The sequence below is a fragment of the Hylobates moloch genome, unplaced genomic scaffold, assembly GCF_009828535.3.
Source record: "Hylobates moloch isolate HMO894 unplaced genomic scaffold, HMol_V3 SCAFFOLD_1, whole genome shotgun sequence".
Taxonomy (NCBI): domain Eukaryota; kingdom Metazoa; phylum Chordata; class Mammalia; order Primates; family Hylobatidae; genus Hylobates; species Hylobates moloch.
This window is the reverse complement of record NW_026652276.1, coordinates 186,430,139-186,455,333: the sequence shown is the minus strand read 5'-3', so window position 1 is coordinate 186,455,333 and position 25,195 is coordinate 186,430,139. Positions and strand designations below refer to the sequence as shown.

Sequence of the window (25,195 nt, the reverse complement as noted above, 5' to 3'; positions counted from 1 at the left end):
GTCGGTAAATATTCTGAGGACAGAACAAGTGGTGTACCATGAATAAGGCCAAACCATGGACTGCAGCGGTCTCCTAACTGTCCTCACCTGCCATCTGCCTGGCTGTCATCCATCTACCCACCACGTCCAGGAACATGTGTCAGGGAAGAGATAGAGTCTCCAAGGCTGGGATGATTTGGCTTTGAGCCTTAGAGGGCTCAGCCTCAGTTCTGAGAGGTATCCCAGAATGCAGCTCCCCAGACTGCAGTTCCCCAGACCTGTACTGAGCTAGGAGTAAGAAAATCAAATTCAAGTCTGGGCCCTGCCTCTAACTTTCTGTGTGTCCTTGAACAAGTCACTTTACTTCTCTGAGTCTCATTTTCAAGCCTGAATATTTTGAAATTCTATATCACAGTCCTATCAAAAATTCACAAGGTTCCTCACTGCCTCCTGAATTAAAGAGTTAGTCCCTCAGCCCAACATAAGGGACCCTCTACAAACTAGCTGCAACCCCCCTAAGTCAATACTGAGTATCCAATACCACCCTATTAGGGCAGATTTCCCCCCATCTCTACCCCTGGTACCTTTGCCTGGAACATCCATCCATCTTTACTCAACATTTAATGAGCACCTATTGTAATACTATGTGTGCCAACTCTATAACAAGCACGGGGGATACACAGGGCCCACTGGTGTCACACAAGCACCTTTGTGCAAATTAGAAAACAGTCTGGATGCAGGCCTGTACCAGGTGGACAGTTGACTAATGGCCTTCATCCCCTGCTTATTTCCTTAGCCAGGCATCCTCTCACAGTGCATAACCTATACAACTGTACACTGCAGCCCTGGGGATACAAAGTTAAGACACAGACATTGTCTTAGGGAGTCTGTAAATAGAAACATAAGCTAACACAGTACAAAGTGATAAGGACTATGAGGTCGGTAGCAAAGGAGAAGGGCACCTAACCCCGGCTGAGGACTCAGAAAGGGTTTTTCAAAAGAGGTTACTTCTCGCCAGGCATGGTGGCTCACACCTGTAATCCCAGCACTTTGGGAAGCCGAGGCAGATGGATCACAAGGTCAGGAGTTCAAGACCAGCCTGACCAACATGGTGAAACCCTGTCTCTACTAAAAATTCAAAAATTATCTGGGTGTGGTGGTGTGTGCCTGTAATCCCAGCTACTCTGGAGGATGAGGCAGGAGAATCGCTTGAACCCTGGAGGCGGAGGTTGCAGTGAGCCAACATCGCACCACTGCACTCCAGCCTGGGCAACAGAGCAAGACTCTGTCTCAAAAAAAAAAAAAAAGGTCACTTCCGCTAAATTCGAAGGACAAATAGTAGGAAGGAGGTAGACAAAGAGAATGGGATTAGAATGGTAAATTTTTAATGTTATGTCTATTTTACCACCAAAAAAAAAAAATTCTAACTAAAAGAGTTGGAAGGATGTCCTAGGCAAAGGGAACAGAATGTGTAAAAGTATTTGCATGTGGGGAGAGGCAGGATGTGAAACTGAGTAAAGGAGTGAGGCCCAGATTATGAAGTTCTGCTGTATGTGTTAAGTTCAGGAATTTGGACTTCACCCTGGAAATTGCAAAGAGGTGTTAAAGGAGCAGTTTTCTAATGTAGTCTGGTCACCTTGACAGCTACGTAAAAGGATGGCTCGGCGGGGGGGTCACACAGGAAGCAGCAAGAACGGTGAGGACGTTGTGTCACCCAGGCGAGGCGTGGTGGCAGCCTGGATCCAGGCAGTGGTGTGTACGGAGGGGCTGGGTGAGATAAATATTAAGGAGGGAAAACTCCACAGGACTTTGGGGCTGGTCATATGTAGGGCTGGAATACAAGCGAAGGCATTAGGACAGCTGAGTTGTGGTCCTGCCACTTCCTCAAGGGAAGGACAGTAAGGGCCAGAGTTGAGGGAGGGAAAGGAAGGATGAGTTCAGCTGGGAAGTCAGTGGATTTTGAAGCATCTAAGAAATATCTACACGTCTCAAAAAAAAAAAAGAAATGTGAGTGGGCATTGAGTGATTGGCACCAGGGGTCAAGAGATAGGTATGGGCCAGGACTATAGAGTCATCAGTGTAGACGTGGGCATGGAAGCTGTGGGTACAGATGGGCCTGCCAGGGAGATATATGGTGTGAGAAGAAGCAGAACAGAGGCCAAGGGTGGTGCTATGCAGGATTGGGACAGGGAAAGAGGAGTCTGAGGGTGCTGGGTCTGCTAAGCCCGGTGTTTCCACAGCATTCAGTCCCCTTCTCTCCTGGCCATAATCGTTACCATTCTTATTGCCCGTGTCACTGGCTACCTTCTCTCGATGCCCTTTCCTCAGTCACTTCCTCCTTGCCAACAACCTGATATGCTATCGCCTTTCTTTTAATCCCCAGAACACTTAATTTTTACCTCACGTGTGACACTTTCTCTGGTCGGCCATAGACTCCACTTCCTGTCTTCCTCCTGCCCAGTAGTTACTGCAGGGCCTCCTGTATGGAAACCTCTCACCAACTCAACAAGCATGGTACTCGCGTCAGTAAATATTTGTCGAATTGAATGAAATGGATGTGACCATTGAAAGGGATTCTAAGATTTCCATTCCTGGAGATGGCTGACCTTTTGTCTAGAATTGTTTAGACTAGCACTATCCAATAGAAATATAATGTGTGACACACATGTTAATTTTACATTTTCAAGCAGCCACATTGGAAAAAAGTACAAAAGAAACAGGTGAAATTAATGTTTTTTTTTTGAGTCAGAGTCCTGCTCTGTCACCCAGATTGGAGTGCAGTGGCGTGATCTCAGCTCACTGCAACCTCTGTCACCCAGGTTCAAGCTATTCTCCTGCCTCATCCTCCTGAGTAGCTGGGATTACATGTGCCCACCACCACGCCCGGCTAATTTTTGTGTTTTCACTAGAGACGGGGTTTCACCATCTTGGCCAGCCTGGTCTTGAACTCCTCGTGATCCGTCTGCCTTGGACTCCCAAAATGCTGGGATTACAGGCGTGAGCCACCATGCCCAGCCATGAAGTTAATTTTTAATAATAGTCATTGGCCAGGCGTGGTGGCTCATGCCTGTAATCCCAACACTTTGGGAAGCCGAAGCAGATGGATCACTTGAGGTCAAGAGTTCGAGACCAGCCTAGCCAACATGGTGGAACCCATATCTACTAAAAATACAAAAAAAAAATAACCAGGCATGGTGGCGCATGCCTGTAATCTCAGCTACACGGGAGGCTGAGGCAGGAGACTTGCTTGAACCTGGGAGGCAGAGGTTGCAGTGAGCCAAGATCCTGGCACTGCACTCCAGCCTGGGCAACAAAGCAAGTGAGAGTCCACCTCAAAGAAAAAACAAAAAAAAGTTATGTGCTGCATAACAGCGTTTTAGTCAACAGCAGTCCCATAAGATGATTATACCATATTTTTACTGTAGCTTTTCTATATTTAGATATGTTTAGACACACAAATACTTACCCTTATATTATAATTGCCTACAGTATTCAGTACAGTCACATGGTGTACAGGTTTGTAATCTAGGAACAAGCGGCTGTACCATACAGCTTAGGTTCAAGCACCTTTTATACCTGACAGGACAGAATCCTGCCCAGACCGGCAAGAAGAGGGTGATCCATTGGAAAAGTGGAACTGCGCACCTTTTTTTTTTTTTTTTTTTTGAGACAGCGTATAGCTCTGTCGCCCAGGCCACTGTGCAGGGGTTTGTGTTAGTTCACTCTACGATATTAGCATGACAAAATCACCTATCATTGCATTTCTTAGAATATAGCCCCGTCATGAAGTGACACATGACTATTTTCTTTAACCTAATATATTCAAAATACTATCATTTCAACATATAACCAATGAGATAGATTACATTATTTTCTTTTCATAAGTCTTCAAAATCCTGTATGTGTTTTATTACACTTACAGCACATCTCAGTTTGGACACTAAATTTTCATCAGAAATATTTGACCCATTTTTAGATTTCATAAAAATGAGAGATTATAAAATAGATTGACACCCAAGTTGTTCTAAATAGACTTAAACATTTTCTAATAACTGAATCAAGGTATCTGTTCTTAAATTTCAATGAACTCAGCTTAAATGAAATTTAAAATCCCATTCCTCAGCCACAGTAGCCACTTTTTTTGTTATCTTTTTTTTTTTTTTGGAGACAGGGTCTCTCTCTCACCCAGGCTGGGGCTGGAGTACAGTGGTGCGATCTCAGCTTACTGCAGCCTCAACCTCCTGGGCTCAAGTGATCCTCCCACCTCAACCTCCCAGGTAGCTGGGACGACAGGCACACACTACTGTGCCTGGCTAATTTTTGTGTTTTTGTAGAGTTAGGGTTTCACCATCTCGATTTCCTGAGCTCAAGGGATCCACCCAACTCAGCCTCCCGACGTGCTGGGATTACAGGTGTGAGCCACAGTGCCTGGCCCCCACAGTAGCCACATTTTAAATGCTTAGTAGCCTGAAGTGGTTAGTGGCTGCTGGATCTAGACACATAGGCCACTGACCCTGGGTGGGACCCTCTGGTTTTTTCAATTCAATGGTGTGTTAATTGGGCTCCTCTAATCTCTTTAATGTAACGCTCCCATCAGGAGTTGCTAAATTCCAGCTCCTTTCTCTCCTTGACCTGGTGCTGCTGGGTCTGTGGTGGAAACAGACCTGGAAGACCTGCATCACGCAGTGCAGAGAACTCCCTGCCCAAGTTCTGTTCCATTGCTCCAAGTGAACTCTGTATCGTCCCCTACTGGCCAAGAAAGCATAAGCAGTGCCAACCCATGCTGGATCGTGGCCCTTAGATTAGATTTAACAGCAGGTTAGGGCCACCCTTTCCAAATAGCTCAAATTCACATGTACAGCAATGAAAACACTACTGTAGAGTTCAGGCTGACCTCCTGGCATTCCAGCACAAGGTTAAATGGTCTGTGGTTTCGTTATTTTCTCCTTTATGTGGCTGAGTAGGTTAAAAAAATAATTGCATTACAAGAAAGGGGGAGGCTGGCGTGGTGGCTCACGCCTGTAATTCCAACACGGGAGGCTGAGGCGGGTGGATCACCTGAAGTTAGGAGTTCAAGACCAGCCTGGCCAACATGGCAAAACCCTGTTCCTACTAAAAATACAAAAATTAGCCAAGTGTAGTAGCGGGCACCTGTAATCCCAGCTACTTGGGGGCTGAGGCAAGAGAATCGCTTGAACCTAGGAGGCAGAGGTTGCAGTGAGCCAAGATCACACCACTGTACTCCAGTGTGGGTGACAGAGCGAGACTGTCTCAAAAAAAAAAAAAGGAAGAAGAAAGGGGAAAACAGAGAGAGCATTGCCATGTTACCAGGTTTGTCCCCTGCAAAACTGCCTGACAGCACTCACAGGCTGCCCAGCATCCCCAGCCCTGCACTCAGCCTCTCAGAGGCCCCTTCCACCGGTTCACTGTCCTGACAGTGGGGACCACCCCTGTGGGAGCCAGAGGTCAGGGGGTACCTGACCACCATCCCACAGTGTTGACATCTATGTAGTTGATGGCAGTGGAGGGAGGTGGGCAAGAAGACTCAGTCCCCACGTAAGAATCAAGAAAGAGTTATGGCTGTTTGGCTTTTTTGAGCTACGATGAGCATTTCAGCCTTTACTTATGAGTCCCCCCGCTCAGCCATGGGACCAGACCCTGGCACAGTGACCAGTCAGCCAGTCTGACTCTCCCAGCTGCTGTCACTTCAGCTACCCTGGTCTGGCCTGGTGAACTGATGGGGAACTGAGACCCACGGATGTGGGCTGAGGTGGGCAGGAGGCAGAGAGGAGGTAGGAGGAGGATTTCCTCCCCTGGATGGCTTGTTGCCTTCTCTTTGGGCCTTATCAACCCACACGTGTGTGTTGAATGCTAAATATGCTCAGCTATTAAAAATGCAGAAGATGAGCCCGCTGCTCCAGGAGGAAAATGAGCCAAAGCAAAAGAAAAATCAGCAGGCTCCCTGGCCTCCTTGTGCGTGCCCTACAGCAGGTGGGGGAGGGCTCCCTCTCCCCAGGTAGGCGGGGCTCCTCTCCAAATGCTTGGAATTACCAGGCGGGTCTTCCCGGAGCAAGTGGGGCTGAGGGAGTGGAAGCGGTCTGGAAGTCTTCCCAGCACTTTATGGAGAGGGAAGCGATCACTGAGAGGCCCTGGCCAGACGCCTGTGGGAGAAACTGGGTGGCTTATCTCTTCCTGCCTGGTGCTGGCATGAACTGGGGGCAAGACCAAGGCTCAGGATTGATGGCTCCCTGAAGACACAGGGAGTCATCTCAGGCTGTGAAATACAAGCAACCCGAGGAGCCGCAGACACTGCAAGGGCCCTACCCCTGTGACTGCCCTGCATTCCTCAGCAGGATTCTTGCAGTCGTCTCTCCCTGGCCTCCTTGCGCCTCACTCTGCCTATCCTCCGGTCTACCCCACACACACCCCCCAGAGTGATGTGAGCCCCTGCTCTGCCCACAACTCTTTGGTGGCTCCCACTTGTTTGCCTACAGAGTAGAAGTTTAACATTTTTGTAATGGACTTCAGAGGGAAGGGATAAGAGAGGGTGGGGAGGTAGACAGACCAGAATATTGAAGCATGTGGGGGCTGCGGGCAGGGTCAGAGTGTCCCTTCCAGGACAGGGAGGCCGTGGGAATTTAAACATCTAAGGCTGCCTGCTCACTGGGTTTTCAGATGAGCAAAGGTAAGGACAATGGACAGCTCCTTGGGTGTAAACGCAGCCAACCTTGTGAAGTCACAGAAGTGCTCAGAAATAGGGAATCCAGCTTTGGGAGGGAAAGTAAGACCAAGACAGCTGGGGAAGGAAGAAAATGGCCTGAAGTGGCCAGTCACTGTGGCTCACGCCTGTAATCCCAGCACTTTGGGAGACCGAAGCGGGCAGATCGCTTGAGGTCAGGAGTTCGAGACTAATGTGGTGAAACCCTGTCTCTACTAAAAATACAAAAAAAAAAAAAAAATTAGCCGGGCGTCATGGTGTGTCCCTGTAATCCCAGCTATTCGGGAGGCTGAGGCACAAGAATCTCTTGAACCTGGGAGACAGAGGTTACAGTGAGCCAAGATTGTGCCACTGCACTCCAACCTGGGCAACAGAGCAAGACTCCGTCTCAAAAAAAAGAAAAAATGGCCTGAAGGAAAGAAGAGGGATGAGCCACAGAGATTAGTAACCATGGTCCTTCATAGCTGCATAGCTCATTATGATTTTTAGATATTTTGATAGCCCAATCCTATCTGAGCCTAAAGACTATTTTGTGGTGAAGATAAGAAAACAGAGCCCAAAGAGATGAAGCGATGAGCTGAGATTACATACACAGTGGGACAGCAGAGGGGCTGAGACTTGACCCCTGGCCTTCTGGCTTCCAGTGCTGCAATAAAGAGCACCACCCTCAGTGTTGCCTGACGTCAAGCCCACTCTGCCCTTCATTTTGTGGAATGACCTGGGGCAAACCTTTCTCAGCCTCAGGCTCCGCATCTATGAAATTGGGGGTGGAGATTAAACACGGTATTGCATGTGAGTGCATAACTCACTGCTCATGCATGGTAGGTGTGCAACATGTGCCGCTATGAGCGGACACTTCACCTTTGTCATCGCCCAGTCTCTTCTCAGAAGAAGAGAGGCAGCACAGCCTGATCCCCACCTAAAGCATTTGTTCTTACCAAGCATTGGTGGGGTGCCAGTTTGGTTTTTATTGTGTTATGTGATTTAACCTCCACTGAGAACATTAATTCATTCATCAAACATTTATTGAGCCCTTCCTAAATGCTAGATAATGTATAGGCTGCTGGGATAATTCCAGAGCGACATGTATTCTGGGACAGGGTTCCCATCGTCAGGCAGCTCACAGTCTGGTCAGGACACATAGATGTAGAAATAAAACCTTGCCATAGGACATGATGAGTGCAGCAGAAACACCTAGGAAGGAACAGCAGGCACTGGGAGAGAAGAGGATGTTTCCTCCGGATCTGGACAGATGGGGGAGTGTTCACCCGGAGAATGGGGGAGGGCACACCAGCAGGAGAGCCCGGCCCACGGAAAGGCACAGAGCCAGGCCGGAGCACTGGTGTTCAAGGAGAAGTGAGAAGTCCAGCGAGGCTATGGAAGAAGGTGGCTGGGGCAGGAGGGGTGGGGCGGGCCAGGCTGTGAAGTTATACTTGGACCTCTGGGCTGTGGGCAGCCCACAAAGACTTTCATGGTCAGATTTACATTGGTGGCTGAGTGCAAACAGATTAGAACACACAGAGAGGCCAAGCTGGAAAGGTTGTAAGCGATGCTGAGGCCTGGACCTTTTAACAGCTGTTTAAGAGGTGGACTTTGGTCAGACTGACTTGTGAGTGACTGAATGTCAGGGAAGAGCTGGTTTCTAACTGGATGCTGATATTGTTAACATAGAGTTTTTTGGTTGTTGTTGTTTTTGTTTTTGTTTGTTTGAGACAGAGTCTTGCCCTGGCTTCTAGGCTGGAGTGCAGTGACACGATCTCGGCTCACTGTAGCCTCCATCCCCTGGGTTTAAGCAATTCTCCTGCCTCAGCCTCCCAAGTAGCTGGGATTACAGGCATACACCACCACGCCTGGCTAATTTTGTATTTTTAGTAGAGACAGGGTTTCACCATGTTGGACAGGCTGGTCTCCAACTCCTGACCTCAAGTGATCCACCCACCTCAGCCTCCCAAAGTGCTGGGTTGAGCCACCATGCCCGGCCTGATGTTGCTAACATAGAGATTAAAAAAGAAAAAGTCTATTTAATTTGGGACACAGAATATCCTGAGTTTGCTGTAGGTCAGTGTGAAGATAAACTTTTTTTTTTAATATGGCAAAAATGCCATTCGGAATAAACCCTTGAAGGTTTAAAAAGAAAACGTGCTTTGTTTTCTGGATGGAGGTGGTTCAGGTGCAAGGCTGCCTGCCCAGAACTGGATTCTAATACAAAAAAGGAAAAAGCAGACTGAGTGAGTGATGCCTGGGGGAGGGAAGGTGCTCCTGAGGGCTTTCCCTCTGGCAGGAAACTGGGAGCAGCTGGTATCAGGGTACCTGGCCAGAAGCTGGAGCACTGATAAGTAGCCTGGGACGCTTTGCCATTTCCTCATCTTTCAGCGTGCTCAGAAAAAGCTTCTTGAAGGCCAAAGGCTTAGGATGGGAGCCCAGGGTCTCTGCTCAAGGTGCCAGCTCCCAGCCTTCCTGGCAGGGGGATGGAGGGTGTTCTGTAAGGAGTTGCCCTGTCTGCCCTTGGGTCAGAGTTTCCTCCAGCACTGTTGGGAAACAGCAACTGTCTGGGCTGTACCAGCTCGAAGGCACTGCAGAGCAGCCTGCAGCTCGAACAGCAGGAACCAATGACCTCTGGTGGCTGCCGAGGGGAGTGCTCCCGCTTGTTCCTCCCCAGCGGAGCCTGTTCTGGGCCAGTGCTGGGGACAGGGTGCTTGGGGCTCTGCCTCACCCTGCACCAGCGCTCCCTGCAGAATGAAATTGCCTCATAATCTCTATGTTCTCAATTCCTGCCCTCCCAGGCTCTGATACCATTTCCTTATTGATGTGAATTTCAATGGCCATTCATTGGAATTGTGTGGCTCTTCGTTCTCACTTGCAGAGGAAAGGTACTGAGCAGGTGCAGTTGATTAGGTCTAGGGTTATCCTTAAAACCCTCCTGGACTCCCTGCCTAAGGCCACACTGCTGCAGGCACAGCTGGTCCCAAAGGCAGCCTATGCAGCATCCTATGCCCTACTGCATGAGGGTTCGATTTTTCCTTTTTTATCTTCTCCTCTTCTCTGACTTGCTGACTTTTTCACAGTCCTAGGGCACTAGGACTCCCCAGGAATGTCAGGACACTTAGCACTCCTTATTCTCCCAGCAGGCTTGGAGACCACCTTCTGAGCTCCATGCCCTGGGAAGCCGTGAATAACAGAAGTACAAGAGAGACTAACAGACCAGCAGGGAGACCTGCGCTGGGGCCTCCTGCTTCCAGAAAATTGGAGCAGCCTAGAGGGGGGCTCATAGAGTTATTTCTCTGGGAGGCATCTTAGAACCAGCAGAGAGCCCCAATGCCTAACATACTTCAGGATTGCAGGAGACACAACATGTTTGTGCATGAGGAGGCTGGAGTTCCTCCTTACTCCTCTTCCAGAATGTCCTATACAGATGAGACCTTTAACCACTAGTCCAGGCTTAAGCAGTGCCTAGAATACGAGAGATGGAGAAGCAGGTGGGCTTGTGAAGTAGGGCTGACAGGTCCTGGAAAAGGGCCATTGAATCTGGCCCCACCTCATTCTGCTTTTCTTCCTCACTGCCTCACCCAGAAGGAGTCCTCTACTCTGCATGAATGTGGAAGGCTGCTGCTCCCACCCTCTGCTGGTACTTCTGCCTCCACCCTGTCCACCCCTCCTTCCATGGTGGGACCAGAAGGGACTAAGGAAGCAGAAGTTTTCTGATGATGACCATGATTTGCACCCCACATACATACCTTACAAGTATCAGGTAGATGAGAGCAGATGCTGGGATCCTCTGTGCCCTTTTTGTTTAGTTACAGTTTATTGAGAGTCTGCTATGTGCCTGGCACTATGCTAAGCACTTGGTATCTATTACCTCATTTAATCTCTTCAAATATCTCTTATTATCTTCATTTGACTGATAAGGAAACTGAGGCATGGAGCCATGAAGGCCTGAGATAAGTTAGGCAGGGCAGCCACATATGTTTGTGTGGGCTTTGTACTGCGTGAGACCACCCCACCAAGGCAGGACTGAAACCAGCACTCACTCCCTGCCAGGCCAGATGTCCTCTTTCTCGTTCTTAGAGTCCTGATAAGCTCACTGAGGCCCTGAAACCGGGTAGCCAGAAGGCTGTGATACCATAACGCATCCAGCAACAGAAAAGGCAGAATTTGAGTCTAGGTTGGTCTGATTTGAAAGCCTGTATTTCTAAGCCTTATCTAAGCCTTATAAACTATCTTCCAACACTCCACATTCTATAAATTTGCCAGAATATTGACAAGGCACAGACCTTCAATTCAGTCATACTTGTTCTCCCTGATTTTATTTGATTTGCTTCTGGCCATTTTTACAATTCTTCCAAGTCAGCTTATTCATTTTTCCTCCCACCTAACTGACTCAGGAGGAAATCCCACATCATTCTTCTCAGCAGCTAATCATCTCTTAAGCCAATTGAGGAGCAAAGTCTTAGCCCATCATCCAAGTCACTGATGAAGACACTATGACCTTCTTGGTCGGCAGTGGGTCCCTGTCGAGCTCTGCATGGTACCACTCTAGGCTGAAATAGAGCCCTGCTAACCCATTTTTCTTTTGTCTCTGCTGCCAGGACCACTCACCCGATAACTGTGTGGTCTGACCACATTTCCCCAGTTTACTGAAGGTGTGTTATGTGGGAGAGAATCCAAAACTGTGCAAAGGCCAGGAGAGATTAGACACTATGCCTCCTCTCTAACCACCGGGCTGGACACTCAGCCACAGAATAATATTAGATTTATCTGGCAGATATTCTTATTTACCATGCTCTGTGGTTGAATACCTGTTTTCTGTTTGCTAAAGGTGTTTACAGACAGGCTTTCTGAAAGTTTTCCCAATATTTTTCCAGACACACACGCAAAAATACCATTTATTCACTTGTCAGGATTTATGCAGTATCAACTGTATCTGTCATACCGCGTAGTAGGACTTTGTGTCTCTGTTATCTACCCTGATTCTTAGTGATTGCCTGCCCCTCAGCCTTCTAGAATCTCCCAAGTATTTCTTCAACTTAAAGAATTTAGATTGGATATAAATAATTTCCTCATAGTAGCTGCCAAAATACATCCAAGAGAGCCAAATTGAATTCCTTCTCCAAGGGCATTTTAAAAGAGGGTAAATTCCTTTTTATTGGGGATGACTTAATGCTATCACTGCTTGGAAGCCAAGAGGCTGGGTGATATGGCCCTTCTAAGGCTCTGCCAGTGAGTCAGAGATTCTCAAAATTCTGCCAGGCCAGCAGCATAAGCACATAGGCTTTTGTCGAAGGAATTGGTGCAGGAAATCAGACAGCTGAGAACTCTCATCACACACAAAACCCACAGCACAAATACCATATGTCTTCAGGCTCCTGCCTGTCAAATTCATCTTTACCCTGCTCTGGTAAGTGAAGAAGGGCTGGCAATAATTTCTGCAGACCTAGAGACATTATGAACCATTCTCTTAAGGCATATCTGTTGATAATCAAAGAATATAGATCATGATCACCAGGAAAGCGTAGCTGGCAGGTGGGCAGCTGGCCCTGCGGCACATTGGTGGCTCTTGCAATGGCACCGTCATGAGTCTCCACCTCTGTTCTTTTGCAGACATCACTGGGCAGGGAGGGGAATCTGCTTGATGCCAAGAGAACCATGTTTCTTAAAGCCAGAGGACCCGCCTTGATCTAGAAAGATAAATTCAGACAGGCCAAGCACAAAGGAAGAAGACGTGGGCAACTAAAGCAGCACAAAAGAAACAGAGGTAGATATCGCCCCCATGTAGCAAGGGGGATGAGGGAGGGTGTTCTCGGCATTGGGTTTCTTTCCCAGGACCGAGACAGAGGTACAGAGATGATGAGGAGAGAACTACTCCCAGTATATTAGACACAGCAGGGGAACAGGCTGCAGCCCTGAGCTCCCTGAAAGAGTTCATCCCAAGCGAACAAAACAGGCATTATGAAAGCAGCAGGGGAAGAGTGGAGACTCATCTTTCCCTTTCAAACACTGCTCCACAAAGAAAGGACAATCATGAGTTGATAAATGCAACTAATTGTGCGACTTTGGGAAGTGCAGCATGCATCCTTTAGACTGAAGGGAAAGGAACTTTGAAGGGCTTTGGCTAAGCTCCGGGGTAACTGCCAGGCTTGTTTGTCACCTAAGCAAACAGCGTAATAAATTGCTGAGTCATCCATCAGGCTATTGCCAACTCACCACCCCCTCCCAGGTCTCACCACCTGCACATGGAGGTGTTTGCGTTACTGTGATTAGACACAAAGAAGATGGGAGATGCCCATACTGTGAAAGCAGGGGTTAGAACCTTTTGGCTTCTTTCCAAATGAAAAAAAGTCAAACCTGTCATTCAGGGTCCACAGCCATCTGGAAGGGGCGTGCCCAAGGCTGGGACACTTTCCTGGCTGGGGAAGGTGACAGCAGAGGAAGTGAGGGGAATGCACACAGGGACAGTGAGAGGAAGCAGAGGACAATTCCGAGACGCTGGCTTCCCTGTGACTGCACTGTCGCTGCAGCATAGGCACACGCGGGATCTGTATGTATGGGAGGTGGGGGGTGGAGCTCTTAATAGGCTCTTATGTCAGCTGGATGTTTTTGCTCAGAAAGGATCATCTCTGAGATTGGCTTTCCAGATTCTGTGGCACTGTCCTGTGACCGTTTCCTCCTTTGCTTTCTCAGTTCAGGACCTTGGGGCTGTTGCCAGCTGTAGTAAAGAAAGGCTGGCCCGATGGCTAGCGTGTATACTGGGGAAGAGGATGGCAAGGTCAGATGCCTTTCCCGCCATCACTCAGTTGCCCGCTTCTGTGTCTTCTCAGTCCAGGCCAAGGCAGGTTCCCTTTGAGAGAAAGCCCAAAGCTTTTGAGAGAGAGAAGGGACACCAAAGAAAAAAGTATCAGGGACAGCTCCAGGTTCTTCTCCTTCACTCTTCTAAGCCCTTCTCCATTAGCTAATGAACACCCTTAGAACACACCCAAAAGAGCTCAGTCTCCCTTCTCTCCTTCTGCCAAGTCCTTTTACCTCACATCAGAGGTGTTCACTCAGTGGCCCAGCCCCTTACCGACTCACCTGGTCTTTGAAATCTTTGAAACATTCTTGATCAGACTTTTTTCCCCAACGCTTCCCATTCTTCAATCCAGAGGACTGCACGTGAGGCTGTCTTTCCTGTTTCTGATGGGCTCCAATTTCGCATCCAGTTGAGTTCTGGAAGCATTGACAGTAGAGTATGAATGGGCCACACTCATTATAAAGTGGAAAAAAATCCAAATTAGGAGACAGTCACAGACATTAGCTGGCCTGGCCCAAGCTCAGTTACACACATTTGGGAAGGAGTGTCACCAAAGGGATGAGTCAACTGGCATGGTTCCAAATGTTGGGACCTGGTGCACCTGTGCTCGTGGGGCTGCCTTAAGGAGCACATTCAGAGCCGGACATTGACTTTAGAGGAGAAATGCAGACTGTGCTATGAGCATTTGAGGACTGCTTGGCTTGTTTTTGTTGTTTGTTTGTTTGTTTGTTTGTTTTTGAGACGGAGTCTCGCTCTGTTGCCAAGCTGGAGTGCAGTGGTGCAATCTCGGCTCACTGCAACCTCCGCCTCCCAGGTATAAGCGATTCTCCTGCCTCAGCCTCCCAAATAGGTGGGATTACAGGCATGTGCCACCACGCCCGGCTAATTTTGTATTTTTAGTAGAGACGGGGTATCACCATGTTGGTCAGGCTGGTCTTGAACTCCTGACCTCAGGTGATCCACCCACCTCAGCCTCCCAAAGTGCTGGGATTACTGGCGTGAGTCACCGTACCCAGCCGGTTTTTTTAATGTATTTCCATTTGTACAATTGCTCTGGATTATTCTATCCCAGGCATCATATCTTTGTCTGCTGAAGGCCTGAGGGCCTAACATCTACATAGGGCATTTTTCACAGAAACTAGAGGCGTTATGTTAACTCGTACCAGCTCATGCAACAAGAACTAGATCTGGAACTTGCAAGTTCTAATTTCCTTTCCTGAACTAACTTGGCTTCACAAAGAAATATTAATACATCGGAGAAGGCTGCCCAGGTACTAGAGCACCTTCTCTTCTCGCTAGCTGTCCATGTGTTCATATCAACACTTGAAGTTTGATTTTTTCCCTAAAGAAATAAAAGTCAACAGATCAGAACAAGGGTGAGAAATTAAATCAATAAATCTTTTTGAACAGAGCAGATTCTTCTAATTTTTTTTTTTTTCTAAGACAGGGTCTCACTGTGTCACCCGAGCTAGAGTACAGTGGCACAATCCTAGCTCTCTGCAGCCTCAAACTCCTGGGCTCAAGTGACTCTCCTGCCTCAGCCTCTCATGTAGCTGGGACTATGTGTGTCCACCAATGTGCCCAGCTTATTTATAATTTTTTTTTTTTTTTGTAGAGACACGGTCTCACGGTGTTGTCCAGGCTGGTCTCAAATACCTGGCCTCGGCCGGGAGCAGTGGCTCATGCCTGTAATCCCAGCACTTTTGGAGGCTGAGGCAGGCAGATCACCTGAGGTCAGGAGTTTGAGACCAGCCTGGCCAACGTGGTGAAACCCCATCTCTACTAAAAGTACAAAAATTAGCCAGGTGTGGTGGCGGGCGCCTATAATCCCAGTTACTTGAGAGGCCGAGGCAGGAGAATTGCTTGAACCCAAGAGACTGAGGTTGCAGTGAGCTGACATTGTGCCACTGCACTCCAACCTGGGTGACAGAGACACTGTCTCAAAAACAAAACAAAACAAAACAAAACAAAGAAACACCTGGCCTCAAGCAATCCTCTCACCCTGGCCCCCCAAAATCCTGGGACTACAGGCATGAGCCACCATACCTGGCCAATATGTTTGGGTTTGGGGGGTGCCAGTGGGGTCAGAGGGGAGTTGAGACAGGGTCTTGCTCTGTTGCCAGGCTGGAGCACAATAGCATGATCATAGTTCACTGTAACCTCAAACTCTTGAGCTCAAGTGATCCACCTGCAGCATCCCAAGTAACTAGGACTATAGGCACATGCCACCATGCCTGGCTAATTGTTATTTTTATTTTGCAGAGAATGGTCTCTCTATGTTGCCCAGGCTGGTCTCAAACTCCTAGGCTCAAGCAATCCTCCCACCTCAGCCTCCCAAAGAGCTAGGATTACAGGCATGAGCCACCACAACTGGCCACTGACACATTTTTTTTTTTTTGAGACAGAGACTCACTCTGTCACCCGGGTGGGAGTACAGTGGCATGATCTCAGTGCACTGCAACCTCTGCCTCCCGGGTTCTAGTGATTCTCCCATCTTAGCCTCCTGAGTAGCTGGAATTACAGGCATGCACCACCACCCCTGGCTAATTTCTGTTTGTTTGTTTGTTTGTTTGTTTGTTTGTTTGTGGCGAAGTCTCACTCTGTCACCCAGGCTGGAGTGCAGTGGCACTATCTCGGCTCACTGTAAGCTCTGCCTCCCGCTCTGACCTCTGATCCCTGCCCTCTCCAAATCTGGATTACAACTGACCACCACCTGGCCAATTCTGTATTTTATAGAGATGGGCTGCTCTTGAACTTCTGACCTCAGGTGATCCACCCGCCTGAGCCTCCCAAAGTGCTGGGATTATAGGTGTGAGCCACCGAGCCCAGCCTCTGATCTGTATTTTTGAAGTCAGGTTTATTGAAGTATAATTTAGATTGTAAGAGTTTTGTAATTTGCATTTTTTTTTTAGTTTGTACATGTAAAACATTTTTAATTGTGGTAAAATAAACATAACATAAAATTTACCATATTAACCATTTTTAATGTACATTTCAATAGTATTAAGTACATTCACACTGTTGTGCAACCAATCTCCAGAACTTTTCTTTCCGTCTTGCAAAACTGAAACTCTAAATAGTTGTTCAACGGGCATTAAAAAAAAACTGCCCATTCTCCCTTCCCCCATTCCCTGGCAGCCACTGCCCTGCTTTCTGTCTCTACGAATTTGACTACTCCAGGTACCTCATATAAGTGGAATTATACGGTATTTGTCTTTTGTGACTGGCTTATTTCACTTAACATAATGTCTTCAAGGCTCCTGCCCGTGTCAGAATTTCCTTCCTTTTTAAAGCTGAATGATGCCACATTTTGCTTATCCATTCATCCATTGATGGACACTTGGGCTGCCTCCACCTTTGGCTATTGCGAATAATGCTGCTATGAACAGCATCTCTCTTCAGGACCCTGATTTCTTAACTTGTGGCTTTTTAAATGTGTCAAGGAATAAGCCTAGAAGAATTCTGTATCACATTGTTTTGCATCTTTTTATCATTTGAGAAAAATCAGGAATGCAGCACTAATTTCACCAGGTAATACCTGTCTAGCGTCTTGGTGTGCTCACCCTCAAAGGGTTTCTTGTGCCATTCTTCAGTGATATGGGAGTGCTTTGAGGATTGCCATTAAATAGAAAGGAGCAGCAGTTCAGCTCTGTCTCAGAGATTGAGACACTCTAATCAGGGACAGAATTGGCAGTGGCAGGGTTTGTTGCAGAAAACTGTCATTCTAGTTTCCCCTCACATGGGACTTGAAGCCCCATGTCACCCTTCCCCAGGCCAAGAAGGTACGTGGTCCGAGGGAAAAGTTGATAATGTCCAGCCACAATCTGTTCCACTGCTCTGTGCCCTTCTCACTGGCAAAGATCTGTAACAAACAGCTGGGATCCTATTTCAAAGTCATAAAAGGGGCAGGGGCTGAGAGGGGGCTAAAATAATTTCATGAACAAGTTGATCAAAGAAATAATCTGTGAATGAATCTTAGAGAAAGGAGAGCCAGCCAGCCAGCCATGTGGACAGATAAGATTCTTTTCCTGCCAAAAACAGCCCCTCTTTCCTGCCCTACATTGTCTGCAGGAATGTAAAAGCCATATTCTAGATCATTTGGCATTCAAATAGCTAAGTAGGCTTCACTCTCAGCTCAGAGATGACTGGGGAGCCCATGTTAGCATTCTCCCCTCCTGCCAGGAGGAAAGGGAATCTAGCTCAGGGACTAAAGCAAAGCTTATTCATCTCATCTTTTAAGACCCAGAGATGGAGTTCTCCACAGCCCCCCAGACACAGGTCCTTCAGCATTAAAGAAGCAGAGAAATCAAATGCACATCCCATACAGGAGAAATAGCAGGGAAGGGGGCTAAGGTGACAGATTCTGAAGAGTGAAGCACACCTTTGTGCTCTGCCTTCTTAAAATTCATCCTCTCACCTGCCAGCCTTGAGAATTGCCTATTTACATAACTAGCTGCCTAAAATGGAATATTGGATAATGCTACATGGCGGCTCACTCAATTTGAGCCCATCCCCAGGATGTGAGAGTGATCCAGAAGCCGTCCGACAGCACGCCGTGCAGCACGCTGGCCTGAAGCCATGCCTCCTTGTGGTGTGATCCTGTCAGCACTCCAGAGCTAAGCAGATGTCAGGCCCGATCCGGGCCAGGCTGGGGGACTAGCTGAGCAGCAGGGGGAGGGGGCGTGATTCAGCAGTGGCACACTGTCTTCAGGGGACAAACGGTATCTCTTCCTGAGCTTCACAGCAGGTGCCTTGTTCTGCCCAAGGTGCTGTGTTGGAGATGGCCAACCTATAGGGCCCGGGAAGGGGGGAGTTGCAGGATCTATGGGGACAGCTCAGCACGGGCGGTAATCAGTCAGCCCTGATGCCACCCCTGGCACTATGCCAGCCTCGCACCCCCTGCTGATCCTTTCCAGGGCACAGAACTCTTTCCCACCAAAACTGGACTCATGCTGCTTGCTTATAGAAGGAGTATAATTAAGTGATAAGGAAATGTTCTGATAATGATAAGCGGGTATGGTTCCTCAGCAGACTAGATGTATCAAAGAAGGCAATTGTGTGTGTTTGTTCATTTATTTTTCAGTGTTCCAGTTCCTGTAGTCAGTTTAGAGAAAATTCCTAACCTAGTGAAGGCAGATGGTACCAATGTCAAAATGAACTCCACAACCACTACTGCAGTTTCCGCCTCCTCCACCTCGTCCTCTGCCGTCTCCACCCCTCCTTTAATTAAGCCTGTCCTGATGTCCAAGTCAGTGCCACCTTCACCAGAGAAGATCTTAAATGGCAAAGGAATTCTGCCAACCACCATAGACAAGAAACACCAAAATGGCACCAAAAACAGCAACAAGCCTTACAGGAGACTTTCAGGTATGTGTCAGTGTCATCAGGGTCTGACTCATGATTAGACTGAAAGGGAGTCGCAGCCATAACCAAGGAGTGATGTGCTCTTATCATTAAGCAGCTCTGTTTCATTTTAAGGGGAGTTTACCTGCAAACAGGAACCCCACCTAGAATGCAAGGGAAAACCAGGTCTCTTCTTCCCCGGGCAGATGAAGTCCCTCGCTCAGTTCAGTGCTTAGCGGGAGTTACCCTAGCAACCCAGGAGACAGCGTGCTCTGCACCGACCTACTCTGTAGATTCCGAGGGTCTTGTGAACAGGTGATTCTGTGTATCTGTATCATATAAACAGGTTGAACTAGCCCTGGCTTCCATAGAAGCTTCACTGCTGGGAAGCTGGACAACACACAGGGATCTCATGGTGCCTCAAGGCATGTGAGGGACAGCCCCGCCAACAGCTGTGCTGCACAGGAACACACAGCCTCTGTCCTTTGGCCTCCGGAGTTTCCAGGTTGATTCTGCAGTTGCGTTTACAACTGTCTATCCCCCATAATCGGGTTGGAATTCCCAAACAGGAACGCTAGGGCTGGCAGTGCCAATAGGGTGCTGGGGCGGTCTCTTGTGAGTCTACTCCTTGGTTGTCTGAGCAGACACTTGGGGTGCCGGAAGAGGCACACGGGATAATGGTTAACTGTTAGAGGCCCCTATGTGGGTAACGTTTGCTTTGGATCAATCTGCTGTAGAACTAAACCTGGCAGTTTTTACTTTCTCCAAAAGACCAGGAGAAGCTATAAACTTCATAACTTCTTCTTACATCATGAGCACTCCCTGATGGTGGCCAGAGAAAGTAAAATACAGTGACAGCCACCCTGTGACAGAGAAACTGTCCTCGGGTTAACTTGATTTTTAAGCACCCAAGGAATTATGGGTAATTTTTATTGTCTACTCTGTATTTGTCTGTAGTTCTAGTTTTTCTTTCATCTGTAACTCTTTTAAAAATTATGTCTGAAAAGTCCCTCAAGCCCAAAGCATTCAAATAAAGCAGGCATTGTACCTTGCATATCTCTGCCTGCACGGGTCACCCACTGTCAAGGCAGAAAGGTAGAGCCTGGTGCTCTCCGTAAGCACTGTGGGCCTCACAGTTCGGGCTGGAGCCCCCAGCACCTGGCTCTTCCTGCATGGAAACCTCGGTTTCACTATTCAGAGGTGGTGGCAACATCCCCAGAAAACTGGTAGGCGTGGGCACAGTGGCTGGAGGCCGAGGGGTCCTCGCCATAGCAGAAGCACGGCCTTGGCTTCCAGCCTATAACCCCATCTGAAGTTGTTTGGGGATTTTTTTGCCGCGCATTGTTTTTGCATTTTGTGGGTTGTCTTGTCTCATCGGGTCTTTTGCTTGTTTCTGCCTCACTTTCACATTTGGCAGCGAGCTCCTACCCTCAGCCAACAGCCTGCTCAGCTCCAGGTCGACATGAGGCGCTGGTGTGGGACCAGGCACGGGCCTGACTCTGACAGACCCAAGAAAAAAATACCACACCAGGCAGCCTGGCCAGAGAGGGCTCTGAGCAAACCAGCATCTCCAGGCCTAGCAGGTTTTTTTCCTAAGTGAAGTTAAAAAAAAAAAAAAAAAAGAGAGAGAGAGAATGAGAGAGAGAAAAGGCAGACAAAAAGCAAAAAAGGGGGGAGGCATTTTGGTAACCAGCCAGGGAATCTGTCTTGGGTATAGAGTAGTTTTCTTGTGCACATCATCAGTAACACCATTGCAACCTCCCCATGACCCTCAAAGCTTTTGAAAATAGAATACATTCATTTATTATGTTATAATCTGAGCATTATTATATGCTCAGAGTTTACTCCACCAATTTCAGATAGTTTTCCAGCTAGGTAACCTTTTTTGAGTTTGCAGCCATTCAAGGGTCTTAAGGAGGTACCACCAATTTCTGTACACCCTCTACCACCAGCAACACTGCTGCCAGTCTACCCACATGCCCAGAGGGCTGTGTCATTCCTGCTCTGCAGGACTTATGTGTTTGCTTGGTGCCTTCCAGAAACGGCACAGGCCATCCAAGAGGTGGAATTTTAAAGCCCAAAAGATCCTTAAGAGATTACCTACCCTGGGCAATATAGTGAGACCCTGTATCTACAAAAAATAACAAAATCAGGCAGGTGTGGTGGTGCATGCCTCTAGTTCCAGCTACTCAGGAGGTTGAGGCTTGAGCCCAGGAGGTCGAGGCTGCAGTGAGCCTTCTGATCCCACCACTGCACTTCAGCCTGGGTAACAGCGAGACCCTGTCTCAAAAAGTAAAAATGAAAAAAAGAGATCACCTCACATCCCCTCATTTTTAAGGTGAGGACAGCATGATTGTCTTCCTGGCAGGGGTGAAGGACCCAAGATGGGTATAGAAAGAGCAGGCTCCTTAGAAGTAACCTCCACACAAGCTGTCCACAGTCAACTGGAAGGCAGGAGCTGGGGAAGCCTGGCCACTCTGCACAGACATCCTTCATCCCAGGGGGACAGCCTGCCCTGTTTTATTCCCACATGAAGCATCAGACCCAGGGCAGTGGGGGCAGGGAGCAGCTGTGAGATTAGCAGGCCCTGCCCTCTCTACACCTTCAAGTTCAGCCTTCTCCCCTGCCCCTGCCTGTAACACTGCTAGAGTGCCCCTCAATCAGGTAAATGGTGTTTGTGGTCAGCAAGGCTGTGTGCAAAGCCTGCGCCGAGGGCTTTGTCAAGCATGAGAGAGGCAGGTCACTCTGACATGTCAAGGAGTAATCTCCCACTTACATGGCTAAAACTAGCAGGAAGGCAGGAGCTGGAGTCAGGGTGTCTGTACTCTTGAAGCAGCCCAGGAAAGGGGCCGTTGGGTCTCAGGTGGCTCTCCCTGGTCTGCAGCCAGCTATGCCCAAATGCCAAGGACCTGTGGAACCATAGCAAGTAAAATAAAGCGTTAAGAGCATTAAGAGCAGCACGGCTCCTCTCCTTCCCTTCGGTGCCCGCTCCCGCCCTATTCCCCAAGCCTTGTGCTGCGTTCGGCGTTGCTGCCGAAGCTAGACTTGGGAACTCTGGGTTCAGAGGGGAGCACCATTTTCCCCGAGCGGTTCTGGAAGCATTTTAGCAGCTGGTTGAGAAAACAAAACACAAAAAAACAAAAAACAGATTGCCTGACAATGTCTCACTTGTTGGTGCAAATGTGCATTTTTTTTAAAATGTAGTCTTAATGCCAAATCCTATTTAGTCTCCTTTTTTCTTATATTTTTTGTTTGTTTCTTAAACCAGAGAGAGAATTTGACCCAAATAAACACTGTGGAGTATTGGATCCCGAGACAAAGAAACCTTGCACAAGATCCCTCACCTGCAAGGTATTTCTCTTTCCATAAAAAATACTTCCTGCTCTCGCTGGGGCCTTTGTCGAAATGTTTGCATGCCACTCTCTGCACACGGCAGGGTGTGGAACCTCGACATGACCCCCAGCTGTTCTTTGTAAGGGAAATGCTTTCTTCTCGTCCATGGTAGCAGAGTGCCTGCCTCAAGCTGGCTGGCTTTTTAAGAAGGAAAAAAAAAAAAAACTAGGCTTCCCCTGTTACTTGTGAGGCCAGACAGTAAATTGTATTTATAGGCACTCACAGGCGGTTCTAAAGCCTGCTACGTTTTAATGTATGCAGGAGCAGCGGCAGCGGCGGCGGCGGCGGCGGCAGCGCCCTGAAAGGCAGCCCTGGAGGGGAGGATGATATGCCGCGCCCCTGATCCAGCCACACCGGGGTGGCCAGGGGAACAGCTGACCCAAGGCGGCCGCCATTGGGTCGCCCAAAGCCCTGTATTTCATGCTGAACTGCTAGTGCTTCTTGGGATCAAGGCGATGGCCCTCTCTGCTTGGTGGCTCTGTTTGTCTGGGCCGAATCGAGCCTCCCACCTGCACCTGGATTAACTCTAGCATTCCCTCGCAGTTGCCTTTCATCAGAGAGGTTTTCATGGGTTCTGCGCTGAAGCTCGTCATCCTATGCCATTTTTTGGAGGAAGCTTTGGCTTCTTAACACCAGGAGTGTAGGGCATGGTTGCGTTCGTGTGGTCTCTGCCTCTTCCTAGCCACAGAACAGGAGCTGTTGCCTTGAAGTTGACTTTTCAAGCACCTCTAAATTTCCATGAATTGCTATTTCTGAGATGGAGGGCCTGGGGAAGCAGGTTTATGTGCTGATCAAAGAGGCTGTGCTTTTCATTTCTCTTCTCCTTAGACACATTCGCTAAGCCATCGGAGGGCAGTCCCAGGCCGGAAAAAGCAATTTGACCTCCTCCTGGCAGAACACAAAGCCAAGTCCCGGGAAAAAGAAGTTAAAGATAAAGAGCATCTCCTGACTTCCACGAGGGAAATACTTCCAAGCCAATCCGGGCCGGCACAGGATTCTCTGCCAGGGTCTTCAGGGAGCTCTGGGCCAGAACCGAAAGTTGCATCCCCTGCAAAATCCAGACCACCTAACTCTGTACTTCCTAGGTAAGTACCACCTTGACGATAGAAGCCCTGTGTGCTTGGTCAGGTGACTAGCTTGCTGGGTCTGTGGCATGTGGTCTGATTATTTGTTAAATGGAAGTCGTAATAGTACTACTTCCTAAGGCAGTAGTAAAGTTTAAATGAGATAATGTACATAAGAGGCCCAGCCCAGTGCCTGCCACATAGTGTTCAACAGATTTTACTGCTGTCATCGTTATTATCATCACTGTCATCATCATTGTCAGCAGCAGCGGACTTCGTGGCAGACTAGCAGACCCTATATCAGACAGTGTGTGTTTTTACACAGCAAGAGTAAGGTGGAAATAAATACCTGGAACTGTGACACATCAGCCACCAGGTGACTTCCTGGCTGCCTGGGTTTTTATATTAGTTGACAATTCCTGGATCGGAGTAGGGAAACCCGGGTGGATAGGTCGTTAGCACCTCTTAGGTGCTCACTGCACCATGCTAGTCCAGTTGCCACGATATTTGTTTTCCACGCTCTCCTATCATCAGGATGAAAGGGGAAATTGGCATAGCAGAGGTTGTTTGTCCTTCAATGTCTCTCCACACCAGGAAAGCTACTCTTCTGGGCCACCTGTTTGGGGTTCTATGTGGTTGTCCTGGACAGAAAGGAAAAAATAGAAAACAGAATTAACACTCATTTGGATTAAAAGTAATTTTAAATCCATGCATGTCCATTTTGATGGGCAGCAGCTCAATTCCCAAATAATGGGACAGAGAACCACTTATTCAAAAATATTTATTGAGTGCTCGCTCCATAAGCAAGATTCCATGTTAGGTACTCTCAGGAAGGGGTACAGAGATTAATGAAGCTAGACCCCGCTTTTCAGGAATTCAGAGTTTAAAAAAATGAGGTAAGAATCAAGTATCCATAATTTTTATAAAAAGGAAACATTAATAATACTCAGTGAGAAGTGCAGATAACGGTATTATCTGATGTTTTTTATGCATACAGTGTGAATCTCAATGGGTAGCAAATAGGCTTTAAGAGGACATAGTCATAAAAGAAGGGGAGGGAGTTGATTTTTAAAGCAAAAACAAATATTTGATAGCAGTCGCTCCTGATCTGCCAGGCTCTCACCCTGATGCCTTCCATGCTGGTGCAAGCCTGACCTAGTTTGACAGCCAGAGTCCCTCTGTCATTGTGGCCGAGCTCAGCCTCAGGCGTTCAGGAGGACGCGGTCAGATGGAATTGCCATCCCCAACACTTCCATCATGCTCACCATCGTGGCGTTACTGTCGCCGTTGACCTGCTACTTTCCTGGCCACCCCTCACTTTGCAAGATCATTTTATAATGACTTCTCACTGTCATGTGGGGTGTTGGTTAAGGATATTACTCTTGTTTTAGAGTTGCGGCGACAATTCCGTTCCAAATTTCTGGAAGGGGCTTCAATTCTATATACAGCGACTTTTAAACTTCTTTGTAGCTATCGAACATTTTCATTCCAGCACAACCTTATTATGGGTATCTGATAGGAAAGTAGACTTGCCTCCACCTGAAGCCAGCTAAGCTCACACATGTACCCAGAGCCATTGTCCCCCACACCCTCTCGAGGATCTCCTTGGGTTCCCCAAGGACTCCAAGGAACCCAGTTTGAAAGCCTTCTTTGATTATACAAATCTCCATCTATTTTTGACTGATGGAGGCACTTCTCACCAAGCAGTGGTACCTGGCTTAACAGAGAAACAAGGGAGCAGCCATTAAATAATAAAACAGTGGAGCCTGAAGGATCTGCTCCGACTGTTCCTTTTGGGTTTAATTTTCAGGAGAATGTTCATCTATAGAGAAATGCCAGCTGTTTGTGTTCTCTTAAGGAAGCAGAAAAGGATGGGTGAGGTTAATCAGCAAGAAGAATGTTTCTGGAAAAGAA

At 47.9% G+C, this 25,195-nt stretch overlaps 1 protein-coding gene across 17 annotated transcripts in view; it reads left to right on the top strand.

Moving 5' to 3' along the window:
- Positions 1 to 25,195, top strand: part of ATXN7L1 (ataxin 7 like 1) — a 277,135-nt gene that overhangs the window by 220,912 nt on the left and 31,028 nt on the right. For 16 of the 17 annotated variants that reach the window (XR_009209090.1, XM_058425748.1, XM_032761344.2 and 13 more), the window contains 3 exons: positions 18,565 to 18,848; positions 22,093 to 22,175; positions 23,046 to 23,302. Coding sequence is in view for 16 of the 17 variants with exons in the window: in XM_058425748.1 (XP_058281731.1) it covers positions 18,565 to 18,848; positions 22,093 to 22,175; positions 23,046 to 23,302 (624 nt within the window). In the remaining variant the exon portion in view is untranslated. Of the gene's footprint in view, positions 1 to 12,295; positions 12,450 to 18,564; positions 18,849 to 22,092; positions 22,176 to 23,045; positions 23,303 to 25,195 lie in introns of all 17 variants that reach the window. The other variant, XM_058425759.1, reaches the window with a different exon arrangement.